The following is a 25,022-nucleotide window of genomic DNA, read 5'->3' as shown; positions in this document are numbered from 1 at the left end:
GACGAGTGCACTAAAATCTCAGAAAACACCACTAAAGAACTTAACCATGTAACCAAAAACTGCTTGTACCCCCAAAACTACTGAAATTAAGTGATAGGTAGGTAGATAGATAGATAGATAGATAGATAATCTTTCATAAAGTAAGTATTTAAAAGTTTAGATGAGAATTATCTGATTTAGAAAACCTAATGTCTAATTTTTTACACACTACTGTGGAATAATTCACAAACTGCTCTACACGTATTATCTGATTTGGTTCTTAAAACAGTGTGAGGAAATTTAAATTATTATATTAATACTGTGATGATGATGATGATGCTCATCTTTCCAGATCAGGAATCTGAAGCCCACAGAGCCACTAAAGATATTAGATCTGATTTATTGAGAAGTTTCTTTATGCCAGATCCCGGGTTAAGTGCATTGTCTCAATCCTTACAACTATATGAGAAAGATGTCATTGTTATCCCATTTTGAAATGAGGAAAGCAAGATTCTGGTATTAGATAACTTGCCTAATATCACAGGGTCCCTAAGTCACAAGGAATGAAGCCCAGGTCTGTCATATTGTTTCTTTTAGCAAAATAAGGAAAGGAATCACCTGATTTGAGGCCAGGGCCAAGCGAGCTCTTCCCTGCTTGAGAATGACTGTCAGGGGTAGTAACTTCAGTAACCAGGGGGAAGAAGCCAGCTGTGCCAGGGAAAGCTTGTGAGTCACTGGCAAGGCTGCCTGCCAGCAAAGATAAAGGACCATCAGCTACTCTGGATAAGAGCTCCCAATTCCAGCTGCAGGGTCTGCACAAAATACAGCTGTGAGAGGAGGGCAGGAGTTGGAGAGTCACTGCTAGATTTCTATAGAGGTGTCAAGACTGTTCTAGGACCTTCCTTCTGAGAGCCCCAGTGCTTCAGGCTTAGCTCTGTTCCCTCCTACAGGACCTAGGGCCTCACTTACTTCTTTCCTTGGGTCATGGCCCTTAGGAAACCCCAGTCTGGCTAAGATTTGGGATGTAGACTCCTCCTTGGTGTTCCCAGTTAGCTACTCTCCCACAGAATCTTCCTTGGACCCACCACACCCTACCCTTTCTTTCTTGGGGTTTGGCTGCTAGCCTCATAAGACAGATGGAAATAAAGTATCAAGCTTGGGAGGAAATCAGATTCCTAGGGAAAGAGGCCTTTCAATCCAGTGGAGTGTTTACTCCTGGTGCAAACACTAGGAGCTAGAAGCAGGAGGCAGGGTGAGAGGATTCTAGTTTGGGCTAAGCTGGAGTTTGGTTTGAGGCTAGGATCAGAGGATGTGGTCAAGCTGGGTTAGAGCTGGGATCAGAGCCATGACCCAAGTCAGGGCAAATGTTAGGCTGGCCTAATAGAAAACAGCATGCCAACCAGACTTGTATTTTAGTTCTGAAACATCACTTCCTAGCTGAGGGATTCTCAGCCTCTTCCTCAAAATCTTTCAGGGTTGTTTAGAGAAATGCTGAAGATTTAAAAATCTAAACAAGATAATGAATGTAAACTGCCTACTAGTGCCTAGAAGGTGATAATTTCATAATAATTAACAGTAGTTATGACTATTACTCGTGTCCCTCTAGCAGTTATTGTGTCTTTGAGGGCCCTGGGCACAGGTTGTCCTGCTCTGTTTGTTTCAGGCCTCTGGCAGGGCCTCCAGGTTGCGCAGGCAATACCAGGTCTGGCCAGCAGAGAGCAGAAGGCACTTCTTCCTTGCTTCCTTCCAGCTCCCTCCCAGATTTTAGGATTGCAATGCCTTGAAAAGCTTGGAGAATTTCTCAGGGAGAAATGGAATCTTAGGGACAGGCAACAATGTTGGGGAATTATGATCTCAACTGCTCTTGTTTAAGCTTTTGTCACAATGACTGAAATATACCAGTGGTAATGCTGAGAGATGTTACTGAAGAGGATGTACTAATCAGAGCCTAAAGCAGCCCTGTCGCAGGCAGCACCACTGAATGAATGACTGGGAACATTCAGACTGCCCTCCCCACAGATTGAAAATTCTTTGTGCTTCTCACCACTAGCTCACATGAACCCTCTCTGTGTCTGTCTTCACCTTTTCAGTTCCCATACCTTGGCCTGTTGTCCTCAGCCTTTTCTTCATCAGTATGTCCAACAGACAGGGCCCCAGAGGCTCTTAGCTTGTATGCGCTCATGGAAGCCTTCTCTCAGAATAATCTTCTGTTAGCTCTTTAAACCTTTGAGTGAGGCCCTGACCTGGAAGATCTAGGCCTTTCTTGGCCTACCCGTGAGGGTCTACATCTGAAGTCAAGTATCCAGCCAGAGTCAGCCCCTGAATGGGTGCCTCTGCTCTTCCCCAACACAAGCCCCAAGCATCTGAAAGGCCAATCCTTGTCCTTGTTTCTTTTGTCTGCTCAATAGCCCTGCCTGCTCTGGCTGTAGCCCATCTGCCTTCTCAGCTGGCTCCCTCTGTTTAATCATCCCAAGAGAAGGGCCTCCTGCATGGGTAGGGAATGTGTGGGCAGGAGCTCAGCACAGAAGAAAGTGTGTACATCATAGAAATGCAGAGAACAGAAGGCCTTGAAAGATGTGAGGAGAAGGTGGCCTAATCAGACACAGAGGGAGGGGCTGAGCCAATGGGGAAAAGGGCAAGCTGGGCACCCCAAGGACTGAACTATAGCTGATTTCTCTCCTAGCACCAGAACCTAGCTGCACGTGTGTGCGTCAGAACCAGGAGTGCTGGAGGCAGAGCCTATTACATGACCCTCACACTACTGGGAATGTAAACACTGAGTTTCCTGGTTAAAAGCACTGATATTTTGTGGACCCTGCAAGCTACCTAGAATAAGCAGTACCTTAAAAAGCAGCTTATCTGGCACTGTGCATGAGGCACTATGTTCTGCTCTCTTTGGTTGTTTCCCATGAATATTTACTGAAGTTTTATTTAAATGTTCCCCTCTTATCTCAGTTATGATATAGAATATTCAAAGAAGGATCATGTGCCCACATTTGGGCCAATGGGGCAGTACCATGGGAGATTGAGACTTCCCAAAAGGGAAAGTAAATTGTTCTAGCTACAAGAGTCAAGCTAGGTGGCCCAAAATCCCCCTCTAAAAAACTAAAACCAAAACTAGAACCAAATAACGAACAACCTTGGCAGGTCAAGGCTTGAGTTAGAAAGACAGAGTCTCTCAGGACTGAGCCCAAGCCTACTTCAGGACCTCTTGCATGTGCTTCCTTGACCTCTTAGTTTTCTGACTTGTTCCTGGACAAGGGTCCAAGTCTCTTTCATATGGCTTTGCCCATATTGGCTTTGCAATTCCCTCCTTACTCTGATCTAAAGCATCCCTATTTTCCTGCCCTGAGATATCCCATTCTCTCCAAAATACTGACTTATCTCTAGCAAAGGAAGTATAGATGTAAGTTCATGATTTCGAGAAATGAGTTCTACCCTTTTAGCACTGCATTTTCATTCCTTTCCCTCCATCCTCTGTTCCCCCTCCCTTCTTCACTATAGCTATTTCTTGTTTTTTATTTTCCCTTTTACAAAACATCTTGAAATCAATCTACACATGCCATCTCCTAGCCCTCACCTTCCATACCCATCTGCGTTTACTTAGAGGGGAGAATATGAGCAAGATACAAAGATAATGAAAACATGGCATCCACAAGGAAAATATAAGATATTTGAGGCTCCTCAAGCCAAGTACGACCATCCAGCTAGAGCCAGTGTTTGGGTGTGAGAGTAAAGAAAAGATAGAAAGTAAGTAATGACAGTAGTGTGGCGAGAAGTCTGAGAAACTGTTGGAGAAAGGGGCATGTATTAGTCAGCTCAGGCTGCCAAAACAAGACACCATAGACTAGATGGCTTAAACAACAGAAATTATTTTCTCACAGTTCTAGAGCCTAGAAAACCCAGATCAAGGTACCAACACATTCAATTTCTGGTGAGGGCCACCTGCAGACAGGATCCTCACTTGGTCTTTCCTCTGTGTGGCTTGTAGGGTGAAGGGGTGGGAGGGGACGAGGGAAATGGTGGATGGGAAGATATTTGGTGTCTCTTCCCCATCTTGTAATGACAACAGTTCTAGCCCCACCCTTATAACCTTATTTAACTTTAATCACCTCTTTAAAGGCCCTGTCTCCAAATGCAGTAACAAGGGCAGGAGCCAGACCCTTGGAATAAAATTTTCTCTTCTCCATGTCCAGCTGAGATTTTATGACTCATTATTTCACACTTGTCCCTTTATTTTGCCATTGCGTTCATCTGGTAAAATTCCAACTTTGGATGAACTGAACCATGAACATTCTCCTTGCTTGCGTCCAACCAGCCGAGCTCTGCTGAGAAGTTGATCCCACTAGAAATTCGTAGTCATCAACCCTTAAGTGAGCCCTCAGTATTTTCCTATTATCGCACTACATTCCTCAGGTCTCCTTTCCCTTCTCCCATTATATATTGTTTTCTAAAACCATCTTGACTACTAAAAATTTTCATCACACACACGTATGCACACACGCGCGCACGCACGCACACACACACCACTCTCTGATAAACACATCTCCAACTTCACAGCAAAAATAAAAACTATCAGACAGCAGCTCCCTACCAAACCTACAAACAACTGTCTTGTTAAGATGCAGGTTAGGTTGCCATGACAGTAGAGAAAAAAATTGTAAGAACTTAAGACTGTAGTTTCTTTTTCATGCAGAAGAACCAGCGATGATAAAATGGTTTGAGAGTATAGGAGACCCAGACTCCTTCGATTTTGTCACTCTGCCATCCCTAATATGTTACCCTTACTGCATGATTGAAGGTGGCTTGCTTTCCTATTTACATTCCTATTGCCGTCCCATAGGGGCAAAGAGGAAGAGAAGGTCCATTTTTCTCCTTTAAGGCCTTGATTTGGAAGCTGCACATATCACTTCTTCCTACAGATACTACCTAGTCATAATGTGCATTTTTTGCACTTAGCTGTGAAAAGGTCTAGGAAATGTAGCTGTTATTTTGTTGGCTTATTTTATCTATAGCTTATTTTCATCTATAATCATCTTCTACTAATTTCCTCTTACAGTTGAGTCTCTACTGCAATCAAAAGCTAGGATCCTCCACTTCCACTCTGGATTGCATACATCCCTGACTCCTCAGGAACCTTGCATTATTAATAACCATTCTCTCTCTCCTGTATCTTCAGTCTTTTTATATATTGGAGTAATTCCATCTGCCAAAAGAAAACAAAATGAAAGAGAAAGAAAGAGAGAAAAGAGAGAAAGAAAGTTAGTTTAAGTCCTCCCATCTTAAAAAAAACAAAATCTTTCATTTGACATCCTCCTGCAGCTCTATCCCCTTTCCTTAATAACTACATTTCTTAAAAACTTGGCTAAAGTCATTTACTCCCCTTCCTCCCATCACATTCAGTTTTCAGGACACCTACCCTGCCTTCTGCCTCAACAACCTCACTAAAATGGCTCTTTCTAAGGTTGCCAAAGATCTCCAGGTCACTAATTTTGGACCACTTTTCTCATTCCTCATTTTGCTTACCCAGGAGCAGCATTTGAATGAGTCACCAGTTTCTTTTTGCACCTCTTCTCTTTTAGCTTTTATGATGCTTCACTCTCTGGGTTTCCTCCTGTCCCTCTGTCTACTCCTTCTTGATGTCTTTTGCAGGCTCATCTTTCTCTATCCAGTCTTTCAATAATGACCTCTAAAAGTCTGACTTGATACTTCACTTGTTCTTATTCTACACACTCTAATTCTGTGGTTTGTATTACTTCCTATACAATCTGTATATTTAGCTTCCTAATGGAATTCTACTTAGATATCTAACAGACATCTGAAACTTAATATGTCCAAAACAGAACAGATTTAATGGTGGGAGTTTCTCTCTGCTAGTTACTATTTTCTCTATGAAGTTGGAGTCTAGGTTGAGAGTGAATAATGCTGTGTGTGTGTGTGTGTGTGTGTGCGCGCGCGTGAAGAAATTAGAGATTTTATGAGACAAGAAAATTTGAAAACAATATTGTGTAAAATGAGAGAAAGAAGGTAATCAGAGAAATCTGGTAAGACATCTACTCATTCTAAGCAGCACAGTATGAACAACTGAATTCTGATTTCCAAAATCCCAGACTTTGAATTCTGGCTCTTTCACTTAGTAGCTTTCTGGCTTTGGGCAAGTTACCTAAACTCTCTCTAAGCCACAGTTTTTTCATCTAAAATATTGATCAACAATATTGGACCTAAATTCATGGTTCTTCATGAGGATTAAATGTGCTTAAAGGTAATGTGCCTTGAACATAGTAGGTGATCATCAAATAGTTTATATTGAGTTACCAAAACCTTATTCATTTTTTATCTTATCCTTCTTTCTCACCCTCCACATGCAAATTATCTTTAAATTCTGTTTCTACCTCCTAAATAGGTCTTAGATCAATCTTTTCCACTACGTCCATGACTTTAGGTTAAGCCACTACCATCTCTCACCCAAATTACTGTCATGGACTCCCAATTGGTCCCACCTTTTAAGTTGCTCTCCACACTAGCTCCACTGCAATCTTTCCAAATCTTTCTAAATCTTAACAAATTTCCAATGCTCCCAGTTCTTCCTTGCATGGCTTGCAAGAATCTGCATTTGCTGCCTCATTAGATAAAAGGTGTATAATTTGTCTATTGCTGTTGTAATAAATTACCATGAATGTAGTGGCTAAAAACAACACCTATTTATTAGCTCAGAGATCTATTGGCCAGAGGTCTACACAGTGTGGCTGGGTTCTCTGCTCAGGGTATCAAAAATCAAGGTTTCAGCCAGACTGAATTCTCTTCTACAGACTCAGGGGAAGATTCAAGTCTCTGTTCTTTTGCTGGCTGTCAGCTAGAGACTGCTGTCAACCAGAGGCCACTCTCAGGACTTGCCCTGTGCCCTCCTTCACCCTCAAGCCAGAAAACAGCCACCTGCATTCCTTGCCCATTATCTGTCTTCAAGCTATCAACAGTGTGTTGAATTCTTCTCATTCTTCTAATCTCTTTGATTTCCTCTTCTGCTACTAGCCAGAAAAAAATAACCCTTGGCTTTTAAAGGACTCATGTGAGTTGGTTAGGACTAGCCAGATAATCTCTCTATCTTGAGATCAACTGATTAGTAGAATTAACTCCATCTGCAAAATCCCTTTTGCCATATAACGTAATTGTGGAAGTAGTATCTTGTCATATGCACAGGTCCATCCACACACAAAAGATTATATAAGGGTGAGAGTCATTGGGGGTCATCTTCTAATTCTGCCTACCCAAAGAGAGGAAGCCAGGGGAAATATCCCTGAAGAATTGTAGCTCGAGCTGAGATCGGATGGATGAGTAAGTGTTAATTAGGTAAGGAAGGAAAGAAGCAGCTTCCAGAGAGCATATGGAAAAGCTATGCAACTGGAGGACATATAGCAAAAATAAAGAAGACAAAAGAAAATAAAATAAGAGAAAAAAGAGGAAGTGACCAAAAAAAGCCAGTGTGTCTACAGTGGAGAAAAAAAGAATCAGTGACTCATAGTGATTTGAAATAATGTGGCTAGAGAGGTAAATGGGAGCCAGGCCACATATGTTTCTAGATTCTGTTAAAATGTTTTCCCTATCCCAAAAGCAAAGGTCAAAAGAGTGGGGTAGTCAGATTTGTATTCTAAGCATAGTACATGGGCCAAAGGTGAAGGATAGATGTAAAGAGGCATCAGTAAAATATGGTGGCTCACTTAGGAAGCTAGGAGTGTGGTTCAAGAGTAGGGTAATATCAGTGGACATATAAGCAGACAGATTCAAGGAACACTCAGTAGCTAAAATGAACAGGAATTTGTGATTGATTCAATATGGGAATGATGTAGTTATGTTCCCCAGGAAGCAGACGCTCAAACAAAGATTACTGTGGGGGATGTTTACTAAGGAGTACTCTTGGAGTTAACACCTGTGCAAGAGAGAGGATGAAAATAGGATTGGGCAAAAGGAGAAGCTGAGCAGTAATTCAGACCCAGCAAAGACCTCAGTCAACCCTATGAAGAGCTCTGGGGATGTGAGCATCTTTCAGAGTTGTCCACCACTGGGTTGAGGGGACTAAACCTTTATACCCCTGCGCTGATTGGTCATTGGATATAGAATGCCCAAGAAAGGGAGCATAACCTTGGATGAGCTGGGTTTCTTCTGCTTAGGCAACTCCTGAAGGGTTCTGACAGCCGAGGGCCGTCTTTTAGCAGCACTCTCCGCAACTGGAAAATAAATCCTTCATTTTTGAAGAGAGTTCTGGGCTTTGCATCACAGCATCTAGCACAGGGGTGAAGGATCATAGGGGAGTAAGGCATCAATAATAATTCCTACATTTCTGATATGTACATCCCGATGGGTGCACTTAACTACCATATATTACAATCATTGGCTTACTTGGGAAAAACCCCACTAGAGTAGGGGCAAACTATATTGGACAACTAGTGCACACCCCTAGAACTGGCATAGTTTGCTAAATAAGTGAATGTTCATCTACTTCTATTTTCACTCCCCTCTCCCTTACATCCTTTGCTCCCTTCCCTCCTCATCGTACTGCCATCCAATGTGGGAAAACTTGAGCAGGTTATCTGAGGCCTCACCTGCGCTGGAGTTGAATAAATAGGAAATCAAGCTCCTCTGGTCCAGGCTCTCTGATGGGCAAGACAGGCAGTACCAGGAGGAAGGCAAGGGGGGCAGTTGATGACATCTCAGGCATAAACTGTCTTTCAACTCTCTTTCAATGCTTCAGCCCATATAAACTCAGGGCTGGCTAAACCAGGTCCTCTCCAAAAGTTTGACTGGATAAAGGCCTGCTGACTCCCCCATAAAGCCAGACTCCATTCTCTAATTTGCTCTTCCACTGACGCCGGCCCCCCACCTCTTACAGCTACTGCTGGGGGTCAAAAGACAGAATTTCACATCGTATTGGAGTTCATCTGGAATCTGAAGAATGGATAGGAATCTGGAGATAGGAATCTGGGGAAGAAAAGGAATGGATAGGAGAATGCATAAGGAGCAGAGCTGAAATAGTAGAAGAGGCAAATCCTGCCCTGAGAAGATGAACCCAGTTCAGTCCTGCACCCTTCAGCCCTGTTCCCGCTGCACCCCAGTGACCCAGTCCCCTTCCAGCCCCCACTCGTGGGAACCTGACACCCTACACAGGCAGCTCTGCCTGCACTGAGAGTAAACAGGGAGCGTTAGCGTGTCGGGTGGGCGTGGGCGCTGCCTGGAGACGGTGGAGAAAGTCAACCGTCTCCTCCTCTTTTGCCTGCGCTGGGCCGGCGTTAGAATTGTATCCCGTCTTCACGTTACTCGGGTTTATCCTTGTCAGCTCTTGCCACCACCCTCAACTGCCCTCAACACCCAAGTCAGAAGCTTCCTCCCGGGAGCCCTTTCCCCTGGTAAGCCTCCCCTGGAGCCAAATCCCGGCCCCACCCCCACTCCCGCCCAGCTGTGGAGGGCTCCTTGGGAACCTTAAGTGGAAGCCTGAGTGTTGAGCCTCCGATAGGAGGTGAAGGTTGCGGAGACAGATGCAGGAGCTACCCCAGTCCCGCAGCGAGGAGCTGCAGAGAACTACGGTAGCAATAGTGTCACGGTCACTGCGGTCACTGCAACACAGTACGGTAAACGCGGCTCTAGGCGCAGACTAAAGCATGTGCGCCTCAGCAGGTGACGCACGCAGACCCGGTCTCCAACGCCACCTCCACGATCCCTGATACACCAGAGAAAGATGTTGGATCCGTGGCAGCCGTCTCTACCCAACGCCTCCTACCCTTCCTTCCCCAAAACCTCCCGCTACGCTGCCAACACTCTTGTTTCCTCTCTCTCACTCTCTCTCTCTCTCACTCTCTCTCTCTCTCTCTCTCTCTCCCCCTCCCCCCTCTCTCTCCCTCTCTCTCTGTCATTCCGGGGAATCGAGGGTGTGGGCGGGTGATAAAGAGAGGTGGGCAGGAGAGAAATCTCTAAGAGGAGACAGGACAGATCTAGGGAGGGGGCGAGCCTGGAGGACAGTCGCACAGGGAGGGGAGAACTCCCAAGCCAGAGAGGGGGTGCACAGTCACCTGGTGGGACAGAGGCTGGAGGAGGGACGGGAACCCAGGCGGGGCGAGCCGCGGGAGAGTGGAAGGGCAGGCGCCTGGGCTGGAGGCGGAGACCAGGCGGGGCAGGGAGGCGGGGGAGGAGGGCGGTGGGAGCCTGAGCCGGAATCGCAGCGTGAGCAGGTGGAGCCGCGGTGGGAGCCCGCCGGGCCGAGCAGAGTAAGGCGGCGGGCTCGGCGGGCGCCATGGAGCTGCTAAAGCTGAACCGGAGCGTGCAGGGAACCGGACCCGAGCCGGGGGCTTCCCTGTGCCGCCCGGGGGCGCCTCTCCTCAACAGCAGCAGTGTGGGCAACCTCAGCTGCGAGCCCCCTCGCATTCGCGGAACCGGGACACGAGGTGGGTGCCTCCCTCATCCCCCTCCACAAGCTCTTTCTCACTGTACCCCAGGACACTAATAGAGTCCCCCCACGAGCTCCACACTATCTTCTCAAACGCCCACACCGTGCCCCTCATAGTACTCCCTCAGCCCCCAAACAGCTCCCCTCACACCTTCACCCCCACAGCTCACAAGTTCATAGCTTCACACCACTTGGTCGGAACTCCTTCACATCCTGGTCCCCTGATTACACCCAGAGCCGCTGCTCGCCCCAAAGCACAGCCCCTTCCCCAACACGCAGCCTCTCCTAGACACCAGTTAGAAGGCGAGGATCTACTCTTGCCAACCCTGCAGATCTCCTTTTCCCTCTTACATGCAGTTCACAAAGCCACAACAGAGAAGGGAAGGAAGAAAGAAAGGCAGGATTGGGAAGAGAAGGGGGCTGGTTGAGGGAGGGAGCACTCTGGAAAGCTTGAATGGGAAACTGAAGATGTGATCACATCTGACACCCCAGCCCCCAGGTATCCCAAAAAAGATCCTCAAATCTGATTTAGGCTGGACACTAGGAGATGCTCCTTAAAGCTGCCTATCTCCATTTCACTCCTCAAACCCCTCTGCCGCCCTAGTTGGAGCTTTCAAGGCCTTGTCCTCTCTTTGTCTGCAAGTAATGTCTCCAGCTATCTTCCAAGCTCCCTCTTCAGCCCTAGGCTAGGTGCTGGGGGCACAGGGCAAACCAGACCCAGTCTGGTCCCTCATGACCTATAGCCAAGTGCAGAGAGAAAAAAGCAAATGGAAAAATCACAGACACAGTGGAAATCTCATGAAAGGGTCTAAACTGTGGGCACCAAAAGAACTTCACAGAGGCTAGAACCTTGGAGCTGGGTCTTGAAGTTGAGTGGGCAGAAAAGGAAGGAGTGGGATTCTAGTGAAGGAAATAAATTTTTCTAAACTCAAGAAGGGAAAGTTGGAATAAATTGTAATCCAAGTATTTACCCCACGAAATAATCTATGCTTTCTCAGCCCAGTTGTTACACACTCACACTTGGATTCTGTCATTCAGCCAATATTTATTGAACCAGAGATTGTGCTTGGTAGTAGGAATGTAAGTTGAATAAAACTGACACAATTCCTACTTCACGGAGCTCAAAGCTTAATGGTGAGACAGACAAGCAGGGGATAGAAGCACAAAGTGGAAGAGCCTTGATAGGGAAAAGATAGTGGGAACACAAGTGGAGCACCTCTAGCCCAGCCTAGCCTCCATGAGAATTAAGGTTGGCCTCTTAAGGAAATGAGATACGGAGTGAAAAAAATTAGGGAGACTGGCTCTAAGCTTCCTGTTGGGGGGAAAAAAAAAGTATGTATAGGAGAGTCAATCAAGTAAACAGGCAGAAGAGGCAGAAAGCATCCCAAATAAAAGATGTATAAAAAGCTCCAAGTTTGAATTCATGGCACTTTAATCCACTGTGACATAGTTTTGAGTGGCTAGAACATATATCTTAAGAAGGGAATAATGAACAGGCTGGAGACCAGCCTAGAGAGTTTGCAGAGAGCCTACTAGACCTGACCATGGAATGTGGACTTTATCCTGAGGGCAATAGGAACTTCTAAAAGATTCAGTAGCACTACCAGGATTAGTTCTATAATGTGGAGAATGGATTAGAAGACATGAGATGGAAGGCAGGGGGGTACTTTAGAAGGTTACTGTATTACACTGGTCTAGGTGAAAGATGATGCTAGCTGAGACTAAGGTAATGGCAAGGGGGACAGAGAGAGGTGTATAGATTTGAGAGCCTCTTCTGGAAATGGAATCAACAGATTAGAAGCAGAGAGGATGGAAGAGGTCAAGGGATGATATTCAGATTTCCAACTTGGACAATTGAATGGATATTGGTGCTATAGCAATTGTACACAATGAGCAAGATAACAAAACAGCAGAAACAGGTTTGGAAGAAGGAATTATAAATTCAGTTTGGAACCCATTGAGTTCAAATGTTAGTGGGACATCCAGGTGAGGTTACCTAGTAAGCTATTGAATCCAGGGGTCTGGAACTTACAGGAGAGGTCTGAGGTGGAAAATACAGACTTGAAGGTCTTTGCCTACAGAAGGTAGAAGCCATGAGAATAGTTAAAATCATAATATTTTGTATAGAATGAGAAGAAAATAGGTCCTGGGTCAAGACTCTGCGTAAGACCATTATTTAAAACCCAGGCAGAGAAAGGAGAATTTATGAAGGAGATTCAGATGAAACCGTCAGAAAGGCAGGAGCTATGCCCTTCCAGAAAGCAAGAAAAAGAGAGTTTCAAGCAGGTTGGGGTAAACGATGTCAAATGCTATTGATGTAAGTTAGATAAATAAAAAACAGGACAGTCAGAACAGCATCTTTCAGATTCAGTAACAAGAAAATATTTAGGAGTTGTAGGTATTGAGGCTTGACTATGGTAAGTTGAAGATTGGGCTGGTGGGAGAGGGAGTTATGAGAAGTGAACCAGGGTATATAGCCAAAACTTTCAAAAGTTTGGTAGGCAGAGAGAGAGAGAGAGAGAGAGAAAGAAAAGCAGGATATTGCCAAAAATAGCATGAGATTGAGGCAGCTGGGTTAGGGTAGGGGGGCGGGTATATGTGTAGGTTTGTTGTGTGTGTGCATACATATTTTAAAACAAGAGCTTTTAAAAGTGTTTGATGTTGATTGGGCCAAGAGAGGAAGATTGAAGGTGCAGATAAGAAAGGAGATAGTCAATAGAGCAGAGTCCCTGTGAAAGCAGGATGTGAAGCAATTCAGAGCACAGGTGCAAAAATTTGCCTTACTTATCTAAATGCTTCTCACACATTCGGATGTTACCCAGCCAGTCAGATGTTACACACAGAGACCCTGTCAGCCACACTCACTCAGATATTATCCCCACAGATGCATATGTTACCCAGGTTCACTCCAATGTTACCAATAGAAATTTGGATGTTACCACTTTATTCTTCTTATATAATCCATGCAGACTTGAGTATTACCCATGTTCACTCAGATAGTACCCACAGAGAGAAAAATGTTACCACACTCACTTTAATATTGTCCGAAGTCATTTTGGTGTTACACATCCATCAAACACTACTCACTTTCATTTTATTATTATCCACACACAATCAGATATTATCTATGCTCACTTAAGTAAGCTTTCCCCAGATACTACCCATAAAATTACAAATATTACTCTCACAGATAATATTACAGATAATACCCACAAAGGCTTAAATATTACTTACATTCACTCAGGTGCTCAGTTATTTCACTTATTCAGATTAACATCTTTTTTTTTTTTTTTTTTTTTTTTGAGACAGTTTCCCTCTGTTGCCCAGGGTGGGGTGCAGTAGCATGATCACAGCTCACTGCAGCCTTGACCTCTGCAGGCTCAGGTGATCCTCCCACCTCAACCCCCTGAGTAGCTGGAACTACAGGCATGTGCCACCACAAGTGGCTAATTTTTTGTATTTTTTGCAGAGATAGGGTTTTTCCATGTTACCCAGGCTGGTCTCTAAATCCTTGACTTAAGAGATCTGCCAACCTCAGCCTTCCAAAGTGCTAGGATTACAGATATGAGCCACCATGTCTGGCCCAGATTAACATCTTAATTTAGTTTAACATGCTAACATCTATCCATACTCAAATACTACCCATACATACTTGGATATTACTTCTGCTCAGTCAGCAATTTCTATCATTATCTGGATATTCCACTATTCACAAGTAGACCTCTGAATGTAATCTCTGCTTCCTGAAGATGTTACCTACAAAATGTTATCTACAGAGAGTTGAATATTAACCTTTGCTCTTTCAAATGTTACTACACTTGCTCAGATATTATCTAAACTTAAATGTAAGCCATATTCAATCGGATATTACCTATAAGCATGTAGCTGTTACCATTCTCCAGTTATTTCGTGACTTTCACCTACCCATATACTATTTCAAAGACTAAAGTATGCCCAACACTCACTCTGATATTACCTACACACCCTTGCATATTACTTCTGCTCCCTCAGTACCCACTATGTGGATTCCCCCATTCACCCAGCCACTACCCACAGTCAGTTGGATGTGATCCCTGCTTATCATAAAGACAAGGGTATTACTTTGATGTCTGTGTGCATGGGTGAACAGATCAAACATGCCAGTAGAATGCAGAATTTGAGGCATCAGCAGCTTCAGTGTTCTGTGGAGTTTTTCCTTAGAAAGGCTTGGTTTTCATTTTATGTCACATTGTCTGGATTTTTGTGTTCATACTTCTCTGCCATTATCTAGACAGAACAAATACCGATCTTCTAAACACCAGGAGAAGAACTGAACTGTCCCAGTCTTCTGAGTCCCCTGGTCTGATGCCAGTTTTCCTCTGATCCCCAGGAAGATGATGAGATGATGCTCATGGGTAGACTATCAAGGCACTTGTGAATGTACCCCAGTAGGTGCTATCTCCCATCCTTCTGCCCATGCCTGTTTTCTAGTCACTGAAGCCACTGTCATCACTCATATTCCACCATGCAAACACGCATTAATACACACACACACACACATACATACAAGTCTAATTCTGATTTATTTTGTGCATGACTTTTTAAACTAATAGATTATTTTTAGAGCAGTTTTAAGTTTACAAAAAGTACAGAGTGCCCATACACACACAAACACACAGAATTTACCCTATTATTGACAGCTTACATTAGTGTGGTACATTTGTCACAATTTATGAGCCAATATCAATACATTATTCACTAAATTCTAGAGTTTACATTAGGATTCAGGTTTTTGTGTCGTATGGTTTTGACAAATGTATAATGGCATGTATTTACCATTACAGTATCATACAGAATAGTTTCACTGCCCTAAAAATCCCCTGTGCTTCACCTATTTATCCCTTGCTCTGTCTCCCCAAACTCCTGGCTCTAAAATTGCTTTTAATTAGAATTTTTCACATTTCCAAACTGTTCAACAGCAAAGACCTGTGGAGACAGTGGTGGCTGGAAATAAGATAATAGCTAGGAATGTCCGGTAAAACAGCAAAACACTGCACAGTTGCTGGTCATTTTTACCGGGACTTTATCTTCTAAATTTCAGGAGTCCCCAAGCATATTGAGAACTTCGTAAGGGTGAGATTTAGCTCCATCTTTATGGTTCATCACAATTAGCCAAGCTCCAGGAAACACACATGGGATGTATCAGCTGGATGAATGAATGAGAAATTGCTTCTCATACTTCACAGTACTGTACCAATTTGAGGTGTGGCAGTTGCATCAATAATTAGTTGAAGAAAGACATCCAGAGGCAGATGTAAGCAAGATAATGGACCTAGAAAGATTAAAGAGGTGGAGGCTGGGGGTGGGAGGACAATAGATTTGGAGGAGAAACAGTGAGTCCAAGATAAACCACAGCTCTTTTCTGAGTCCAAGGACCTCTCTAACAGAGGTCTCCCCCATAAAGGTCCTTTATTCTCCACCACACACACTTACTACCCTCAAATTTTGTCACCTATAAGCCTTCCATAACAGAGAGAGGCCCAGCTTCTAAAGGAAATATAGATAGTTTGCATATAAAAAACAAAAGTTATGTGTCTGAAATCATAGCCTCTCACTGACCCCCACAAGGACCTTCCAACATATGTCTCCAAAAAGACAGAGGCAAAGAAGAAGAAGACAGGGCATGCTGGAGCACCTCTGCAGAGATGAGAGATGGATGAGGAAGGAGAAAGCAGGTGCACGTCTGTCTTGAAAGACAGAATCATCCAAGATTCATTAACAAGCATGTGTTGACTGCCTCCTTTGTGCTAGGGATGACAAGTGCTAGGGATACACTGGAGAGTGAGATGGACATTGCCCCTGTCCTCAAGAAGCTCCTAGTCTAGTGGGGAAGACAGAGAATTACATACATACTAATACAGTGAGAAACGACATGGTTGAGTATAGAGAGAGGGAAAAAGAGGCATTTAGATTGAGATTTGATTAAGAAGGAGGCAGTATGGGCTGGGTGCGGTGGCTCAAACCTGTAATCCCAGCACTTTGGGAGGCCAAGGCAGGCGATCACCTGAGGTCAGGAGTTCGAGACCAGCCCTACCAACATGGAGAAACCCATCTCACTAAAAATACAAAATTAGTCAGGCATGGTGGCGCATGCCTGTAATTCCAGCTACTCAGGAGGCTGAGGCAGGAGAATCGCTTGAACCCAGGAGGCAGAGGTTGCCGTGAGCCGAGATCATGCCATTGCACTCCAGCCTGGGCAACAAGAGCAAAATTACGTCTCAAAAACAAAAACAAACAAACAAACAAACAATAAACCAAGGAGGCAGTATGATGAATGACAGAGCACTGCAGGAACAAACAGTAGGAGGCAAAGTACTTTAAGGATCAGGGACTTGGCTTCTATTCTGATTCAGCCCCTTATCAGGTGTGTGGTCTTGAGCAAAGAATGTTACTGCTGAGCTCAGTTTGGAAGATTTTATAAATAGCATTTATTTGATGCCTACAATTTCTAAATAAATTGGTTTTTGTTATGAGAAAATACAGTCATGCATTAACTAATGATGGGGATACCTTCTGAGAAATGCATCATTAAGTGATTTCATTGTGTAAACATCATAGAGTGTACTCACACAAACTTAGATGGTATAGCCTACTACATACCTAGGTTATATAGTATAGCCTATTGCTCCCAGGCTACAAACCTATACAGTATATTACTGTGCTGAATATTGTAGGGAAGAGTAGCACAATATTATGTATTTGTATAACTAAACATAGAAAAGGTACAGTGAAAATACAGTATAAAAGATAAACCATCATACCCCTGTATAGGGCACGTACCATAAATGGAACTTGCAGGAGTAGATGTTGCTCTGGGTAAGTCAGTGAGTGAGTGGCGAGTGAATGTAAAGGCTAGGACATTACCGTACACTTCTGTAGACTTTATAAACACTGGATGCTTAGGCTGCACTAAATTTATTTTTCAAAATTTCCTTATTTAATAATAAATTAACCTTAGCATACTGTAACTTTGTACTTTATAAACTTTATGACTCTTTTGTAATAACACAGTGTAAAACAAAAAACACATTGTATGGCTATACAAAAATATTTCTTTTTTTATACTGCTTACCTTTAAGCTTTTTCTGTTTTAACTAAAAAAAAAAAAAAAAAAAAAAAAAAAAAAACCTTTCTGTTAAAACCAAGACACAAACACACACATTGGCCTACACAGGGTCAGGATAAATATTGCCATCTTCCACCTCCACATCTTGTCCCACTGGAAGGTCATCAGGGCAACACCACACATGGAGCTGTCATCTCCTTATAGTAGCAGTGCTTTATTCTGGAATACATCTTAAAGGACCTGCCTGAGGCTGTTTTATAGTTAACTTTTTAAAAAAATAAGTAAGAGTATACTCTAAAATAATGATTGAAAGTATAATGTAGTAAATACACCAACCAGTCACACAGTCATTTATTATCACTATCAAGTATCATGTACATCATTGTATGTGCTGGACTTTTATATGACTGACAGCACAGTAGGTTTGTTTATACCAGTATCCCCTCAAGCACATACATAATGCATTATGCTGCAATGTTACGATAACATAGCTAGGTGATAGAAATTTTTCAGCTCCATCATAATCTTTTGTTATTGTTGTTTTGGGTTTTGTTTGAGACAGACTCTCACTCTGTTGTGCAGGCTGGAGTGCAGTGGCACTATCACAGCTCACTGCAGCCTCGAACTCCTGGATTCAAGCAATCTTTCTGCCTCAAACTCCTGAGTAGCTATGGCTATAGGCATGTGTCACCACACCCAGCTAATTTTTTATGTTTTGTAGAGATGGGGTTTTGCTATGTTGCTCAGGCTGATCTCAAGCTCCTGGCCTCAAGTGATCCTCCTGCCTTGGCCTCCCAAAGTGCTGGGATTACAAATATGAGCCACTGCACTTAGCTATTCATTATAATCTTATGAGACCACCATCATATACGAAATTTGTCATTTACCAAAACATCTTTATTCAGTGCATGGCTGTAGTTTACAATTTGGGAGCTAAAATGAGGGTCAAAGTATGGGGCTCTGGAAGAGAGGACTGCAGCTTTGAGCCCTTCCTTCTCTGCAATCTAGGAGGCTCTGTCCCCTGCCCTCTCTACCTTCGAGCTCTAATCCCTCTCATGCTGAGGTCATAGGCATGTGATTCGGTCCTTTTCAATCCAATTTGATTTTATCTAAATCTGCTTGGTTGTGATGTAGTGATCCAAAGATTAATCCATCTTTTAATAGACAATGGCACAAAAGAATGGGGTCAGCCTCCCAGCTCCTCTGCCTCACACAGGTGTCCCTCCTATGAGCTCCGACAGCACATTATATATCCTTCAGCCTCATTCCTTATCACATCTGTTTATGTATCTGAGTTTACTTCCCCACTGTGAGTTCTCAAATGGCAGGGAGCTTGTCGTGTTCATCTCTTTGTCCCCAGTGCCTAGCACAAAGGGAGTCCTCTGTAAATGTTTATAGAGTGAGAATGAATGTTTGGAGAGAATTAAAATACAAGGCAGAAGTAAAATAGGCTTTAACAGTTGTGTAAGAAACAGGCATGGGTCAGAGAAAGGGGAGAGTAATACCAAATAAGGTATTCAGAAGGGCCTTACAGAAGAAGTAGCAGTCACTTTGAGTCTTGACCAACAAGGGATGAATAGGAATTCACCAGATACAGAAAATAAGCTTGTCATGAGGGGTGGAAGTTGTGAGGAGGGTTGGTGAAAGAGTATTCCGGTCTGAGAAACCAGCTTGAGCAGGGAGAGAGTCACAAGTGCAAATGATGCATTCAAGAAACTGTGTCATTCAGAGGCTTGCTTAAATGGCTGCAGTGCAGGGAGGGGGTAGGGGAGAAAGAGGTCCCTTCTGGGAAGATCTTGATGACATTCTGAGGGGTTGCAGACAGTAGAGAATAAGTGAAGGATTTTTTTTGCTTTTGCCTTTAGAGAATAAAGACATGATCTGATGTGATTTAAAAGGCAGTGGGTTATCAACAGTGTAGAATAGGGAGGTCAAATATAATAGGCTAAGAAAGGACCTTTGAATTTAGCAGTTAAAGATTAGTGTACTTGGGAAGAAGTATGCAGCGATAGGGTACAGAATCTTGTATTGTAATGGATTGAAGAGCAAATGAGAAGACACAAATATCCTCTTAAGAAGTTTGGCTGCAAAGAGAAAGATTTGGAACAAAAGTTGAGAAGAGGCAGGCTTTCTCAAGGAAGGGCAGAATTAGGCCAATTTAACCAAACCTCAAGGGGTTAGAAGGCTAAAGGATTCAAGTTCACCATTTACTGAGCAGTTCCTGCGTGGGGAATGTAGACATCTGGCTGGGTAATGAGGGTTGGGGATAAGAGGGAAGGAGGGGGGTTTGGCTGAATGAGGGCTGACCTCCTACTGCCACCTCTCCCTTTTCTTACCCAGAATTGGAGCTGGCCATTAGAATCACTCTTTATGCAGTGATCTTCCTGATGAGCATTGGAGGAAACGTGCTCATCATTGTGGTCCTGGGACTGAGCCGCCGCCTGAGAACCGTCACCAATGCCTTCCTCCTCTCACTGGCAGTCAGCGACCTCCTGCTGGCTGTGGCTTGCATGCCCTTCACCCTCCTGCCCAATCTCATGGGCACATTCATCTTTGGCACAGTTATCTGCAAGGCGGTTTCCTACTTCATGGGTGGGTGAGACAACCACGCACCCCCACTTGCCATTCTCCCCTCCTAAAGCTCTTGTGGATGTAGGGATCCTCCCCAGTTGGCAGGGAGGGGTGTGAGGAAGTCCCACTGATGGTTGTGCAGCGCAAGTTTCCTAGGTGACTCCTTCCTGTCTCTTCCCTTGCTTAGGGGTGTCTGTGAGCGTGTCCACACTAAGCCTCGTGGCCATAGCACTGGAGCGGTACAGCGCCATCTGCCGACCACTGCAGGCACGAGTATGGCAGACGCGCTCCCACGCGGCTCGCGTGATCATAGCCACGTGGCTGCTGTCCGGACTACTCATGGTGCCCTACCCCGTGTACACCGTCGTGCAACCAGTGGGGCCTCGTGTGCTACAGTGCGTGCATCGCTGGCCCAGTGCACGGGTCCGCCAGACCTGGTGAGCTTACCCACAAACTATCCTAGGAATTCCTTTGTCACCTCTATTAGATGATTACGACCATTGCCCAGAATCTTCCTCCAGCTGCCTGGAGAATTACCACGCCAATTCCTATTCCGCATCCACCACCCTGTAGTTCCAGTTTCGGTCCCTTCTGCAGTTCTCTCTCCCTTCCCAGTGGCACCCCCAAATCCTACTCCTATTTCAGGTACCTGGCTACAGCCCTAGAAACACCAGTCCTTGGCTTTTTCTCCATCTGTGATTATAGCTGGACAGAAACCCGAGTGATCTGTCTGTGTTGCCTTCAGGTCCGTACTGCTGCTCCTGCTCTTGTTCTTCATCCCGGGTGTGGTTATGGCCGTGGCCTATGGGCTTATCTCTCGCGAGCTCTACTTAGGGCTTCGCTTTGTCGGTGACAGTGACAGCGAGAGCCAAAGCAGGGTCCGAAGCCAAGGCAGGCTGCCAGGTGGGGCTGGACCAGGTGAGCAAAATGTGGAAGAGGCGGAGCTTTGGAGGGCGATGGGGCCTGCTGGAGTGGGTGGAGCTAAAATGAAGGTGAGAAGAAAGCTGGAAATGGGGTTACGGCTGGGAGCGGAGGTCAGGTGGGGACTGGGCTGGAAACTGGGAAGACTCTTGCCTTTTTCTCTGACCGCCCACCCTCTGTGCTCAGGTGCTGTTCACCAGAACGGGCGTTGCCGGTCTGAGACTGGCGCAGTTGGTGAAGACAGTGATGGCTGCTACGTGCAGCTTCCGCGTTCCCGGCCTGCACTGGAGCTGTCGGCTCTGACGGCTCCTGGGCCCGGCTCCCGGCCCACCCAGGCCAAGCTGCTGGCTAAGAAGCGCGTGGTGCGAATGTTGCTGGTGATCGTTGTGCTTTTTTTTCTGTGTTGGTTGCCAGTTTATAGTGCCAACACGTGGCGCGCCTTTGATGGCCTGGGTGCACACAGAGCACTCTCAGGTGCTCCTATCTCCTTCATTCACTTGCTGAGCTATGCCTCGGCCTGTATCAATCCCCTGGTCTACTGCTTCATGCACCGTCGCTTTCGCCAGGCCTGCCTGGAAACGTGCGCTCGCTGCTGCCCCCGGCCTCCACGAGCTCGCCCCAGGCCTCTTCCCGATGAGGACCCTCCCACTCCATCCATTGCTTCCCTGTCCAGGCTTAGTTACACTACCATCAGCACGCTGGGCCCTGGATGAGGAGTAGAGGGGCCGTGGGGGCTGAGGCAGGGCAAATGACAAGCACTGATCCTTCCAGACACACAAAACACAAGTCACAACTGACGCAGGAGACCGACACCCAAAGCATGGACTAACCCCAAAGCACAGGAAAAGGTAGGTTATGTGACACAAAAGGAACAAGAATGGAGCAGCAGTACACAGGAAAGGAGGCATGCCTCTGATATGGGACTGAGCCTGGCCCATAGAAACATGACACTGACCTTGGACAGACACAGCGTCCCCAGCAGTGAACTATTTCTACACAGTGGGAACTCTGACAAGTGCTGACCTGCCTCTCACACACAGATTAATGGCACTGATTGTTTTAGAGACTATGGAGCCTGGCACAGGACTGACTCTGGGATGCTCCTAGTTTGACCTCACAATGCCCTTTCCCAATCAGTACTGAAAATACCATCAGGCCCAATCTCATACCTCTGACCAACAGGCCATTCTGCACTGAAAAGGTTCTTCATCCCTTTCCAGTTAAGGACCATGGCCCTGCCCTCTCCTTCCTTGCCCAAACTGTTCAAGAAATAATAAATTATTTGGCTTCCTCCTGAACTTCCTTTCTGGATTCTTTTGGGGCAGGTGAGGAGGCAAGGATTTTGCAATATCCTTCTGTCGTGTCTCTCCCACTGTTGCACACCACTGTGCACAACCCCTTGCCAGAAAGCCCAGTCTCTGAGGCTCAATGTGACTGTGCATATTCTTTCTGGGTTTTCATCCTCTACCTACATTCCAGTGTTGCAGTAACTGTGAATGGGGATGGAAAATGGCATATCCATGACGTATCATGATTCCTGATCACATTATCCCAAAGTGGTGCCACTGTTAAGATACTATATTAATGGATGCTTGTTAAATTTTGATGAAAAGATAAAAGAAGAAGCACTGTATAGTAAGACTAAGTTTATTCAGTGTGTGTGTGAAACACCAGAGATCAGACCATGACAAGTATACAGAAGTTAATTAAAGAGTAGGGATTTTTTACTGTACTCTTTTCTGCAGTGTCAAAACCTGGCCAAGATTCTGCCAAATGGAAGCACTCTTAGCAGCTACAACAAAAAAGACCTGAATAGGAGTCTGAGAACCTAGTCTCCCTTTTACTACAAGAATGATCTAGCCCGAGACAGGCAAAAACCAGCAATATCACCTCTCCACACACAATGACAAATGAGGAAGAACAGGAACTGAGGACCTCACTAAGGAGACATACATGAATAATCAGAGGCATAGTATATTGGAGGAGGGGCCTTTTGATGCTTCATCTTGTAACTGACAGGGGAAACTGAGGCCCAGAGCAGGAAGGTAAGCTGCCCAAGGTCATACAGTAAGTTAGAGCAAGATAAAATAATGGTGTTGAAGTAGACACTGGGCTGGAGATGGGAAAAAAGACCCACCCATGAGGAGTAAAAACAAGTTTTGTGGGACCTAAAGTTTATAAAATTGGTTGCCCTTTTTTAAGAAAGAAAAAGAACACAAAGTTACAGATACAAGATTACTGAGACCCTGACCAGGGCCTTGAAAGGGGCCTGTGCAAGTGATAAGCCCTCAGTTTTAGGCCTCATTCACTTCACAGCCAATATGCCCTAAAATACACCCACTAACTACCCTGGAGAAGGCCGCATGGAGTAGAAGACAGTGAGAAAGGAGAGTGGTTCTTCTGTTTACCAGTGCTGGGGTTGCTCCCATCCCTCATTTCTACAGGATTCTGGGCTGCAAGAGGCAGGAAGAAGGAAGAAAAGGAGGGAGAAGGCGTTCCAAGCTGTCAACTATGACAGGGGTGGTTAAAAATAGAATCCCAGCTGGTCTGTGGAGCTGCAGGCAGATATTGGGCCTTTCTCTCTCATGCCACCTTCTCTGTGGGGTGGGAGTAGGCTGGCCCATAGGCTCCCTAGCACTCCACCGTCCCTTCTAAAGACTGCCTGGGGCTGTTGCCCCCTCTAGCTGGAGCCTGGGCTCCAGATGACCACGAAATGGCAGCCGGGAGCTGGGGAGGGGAGGGCTGGGTCTACAGAATACTTTTACCTCCATCACCCCACTCCATGCCCTATCCAGCTGTCAGATATGGACTCTTAAGCTCCTTCCGTCTATTTTCCGTTACTTGGAATCTGATAAAACATGTCAGGTCTAGATTTAATATCACTGTCCCGATGAAGTCCTACTTTGTCATTCTGACAAAGTTTGTATGCTCATATTGTACTTACTGCTTTCTCTCTTTTGCCATAGTCACATGTGTTCCTGCCTAATTTCTCCTCTCAGCCTGGGAGCAGCATCATGTAGTAGGAAGATGACTGAACCTGGTTGGGTGATAGAGGAGGGTAGTGGTAAGATCTAATTCTATGTGATAGGCACTTTATATACACTGATTCATTTCGTTCTCTGAATACTTCCACAGAACATTTCTCCTCATTCAAAAGACAAATAAAGTGAAGCTAAGAAAGCTTAAGGGAGTTATACGAGGTCCTACAGCCAGAATACAGCCAAGAATTGAGCTTCGGTATCTGACTTCAAAGCATTTTCTCTTGCCATTATACTGTGTTGCCTTCTTTCAAGTCTTTCCAGTCCTAGTTGTGTCTTTTAAAAGTTGTGTGATTTTGTGCACATTATCTAAGTGATTTTTAGGCTCAGGTGTAAAACGATAATATTATATTAACCTTACACTGCCATTTTGAAAATTAAGTAAAATCATGCATACAAAGTGCTTATCGTTGTATCAGGCACATAGCATAAAAAGAGTTAGTTGCATCAGGACTGAGAAGAAGCAAAAGCACCAGAAAACAAGGCCTTCTGTAGAAAGGTAGCCACCCATAATTGAATGGGACAGAACTCTGGGTACAAGGGGAGGCTCAGAGCTTGCTATGAGATGATATTAGAAAGTGATATGTGTAGGCAAATAAATGGTAGGAAAAAAAAAGAAAGTGTTGTACAGTGGAATAAAACTAGAAATCAAAAACAAGAAAAATTTTGGAAACTATACAAACACATGGAAATTAAATAATATGTTCCTGAATGACAGTTGATCAATTAAGAAATTAAGAAAAAAATGAAAACTTCCTTGAAACAAATGATAATGATAATGAAAACACAACATACCAAAACCTATGGCATACAGCAAAAGCGGTACTAACAGAGAAGTTTATAGCTTACCTACATCAAAAAAGAAGAAAAACTTGAAATAGACAGCCTAATGATAATTTTAAAGAACTAGAAAAGCAAGAACAAATCAAACCCAAAATTAGCAGAAGAAAAGAAATAATAAATATCAGACCAGAAC

General features: G+C 44.6%; 1 protein-coding gene across 3 annotated transcripts; it reads left to right on the top strand.

Annotated features, from left to right (window-relative positions):
- The first annotated feature begins 10,002 nt into the window (after window positions 1-10,002).
- CCKBR (cholecystokinin B receptor) lies at window positions 10,003-22,300 on the top strand. 3 transcript variants are annotated; one of them, XM_017893615.1, is made up of 5 exons: window positions 10,003-10,409; window positions 19,857-20,108; window positions 20,275-20,524; window positions 20,833-21,005; window positions 21,195-22,300. In XM_017893615.1, the coding sequence occupies exons 1-5, from the start codon at window positions 10,259-10,261 to the stop codon at window positions 21,719-21,721; spliced, it is 1,353 nt and encodes a 450-aa protein (XP_017749104.1). In that variant the 5' UTR covers window positions 10,003-10,258; the 3' UTR covers window positions 21,722-22,300. The 3 variants fall into 3 exon arrangements, with proteins under 3 accessions (XP_017749104.1, XP_017749105.1, XP_017749106.1); XM_017893617.1 differs by having other exon boundaries at window positions 10,168-10,409; window positions 19,857-20,112; XM_017893616.1 differs by lacking the exon at window positions 19,857-20,108.
- The last annotated feature ends 2,722 nt before the right edge of the window (window positions 22,301-25,022 follow it).

This window comes from Rhinopithecus bieti, unplaced genomic scaffold (genome assembly GCF_001698545.2).
Source record: "Rhinopithecus bieti isolate Rb0 unplaced genomic scaffold, ASM169854v2 scaffold_24049, whole genome shotgun sequence".
Lineage (NCBI taxonomy): Eukaryota > Metazoa > Chordata > Mammalia > Primates > Cercopithecidae > Rhinopithecus > Rhinopithecus bieti.
The sequence above is the reverse complement of the archived record's forward strand: the minus strand, read 5'-3'. Positions and strand labels throughout refer to the sequence as shown.

Bases quoted from the DNA above. Each gene is read 5' to 3' on its own strand.
- CCKBR (XM_017893615.1), top strand. From the start codon at position 10,259: ATGGAGCTGCTAAAGCTGAACCGGAGCGTGCAGGGAACCGGACCCGAG. The intron at 10,410-19,856 runs GTGGGTGCCTCC...TTTCTTACCCAG, and splicing joins TCGCGGAACCGGGACACGAG to AATTGGAGCTGGCCATTAGA. The intron at 20,109-20,274 runs GTGGGTGAGACA...TCCCTTGCTTAG, and splicing joins GGCGGTTTCCTACTTCATGG to GGGTGTCTGTGAGCGTGTCC.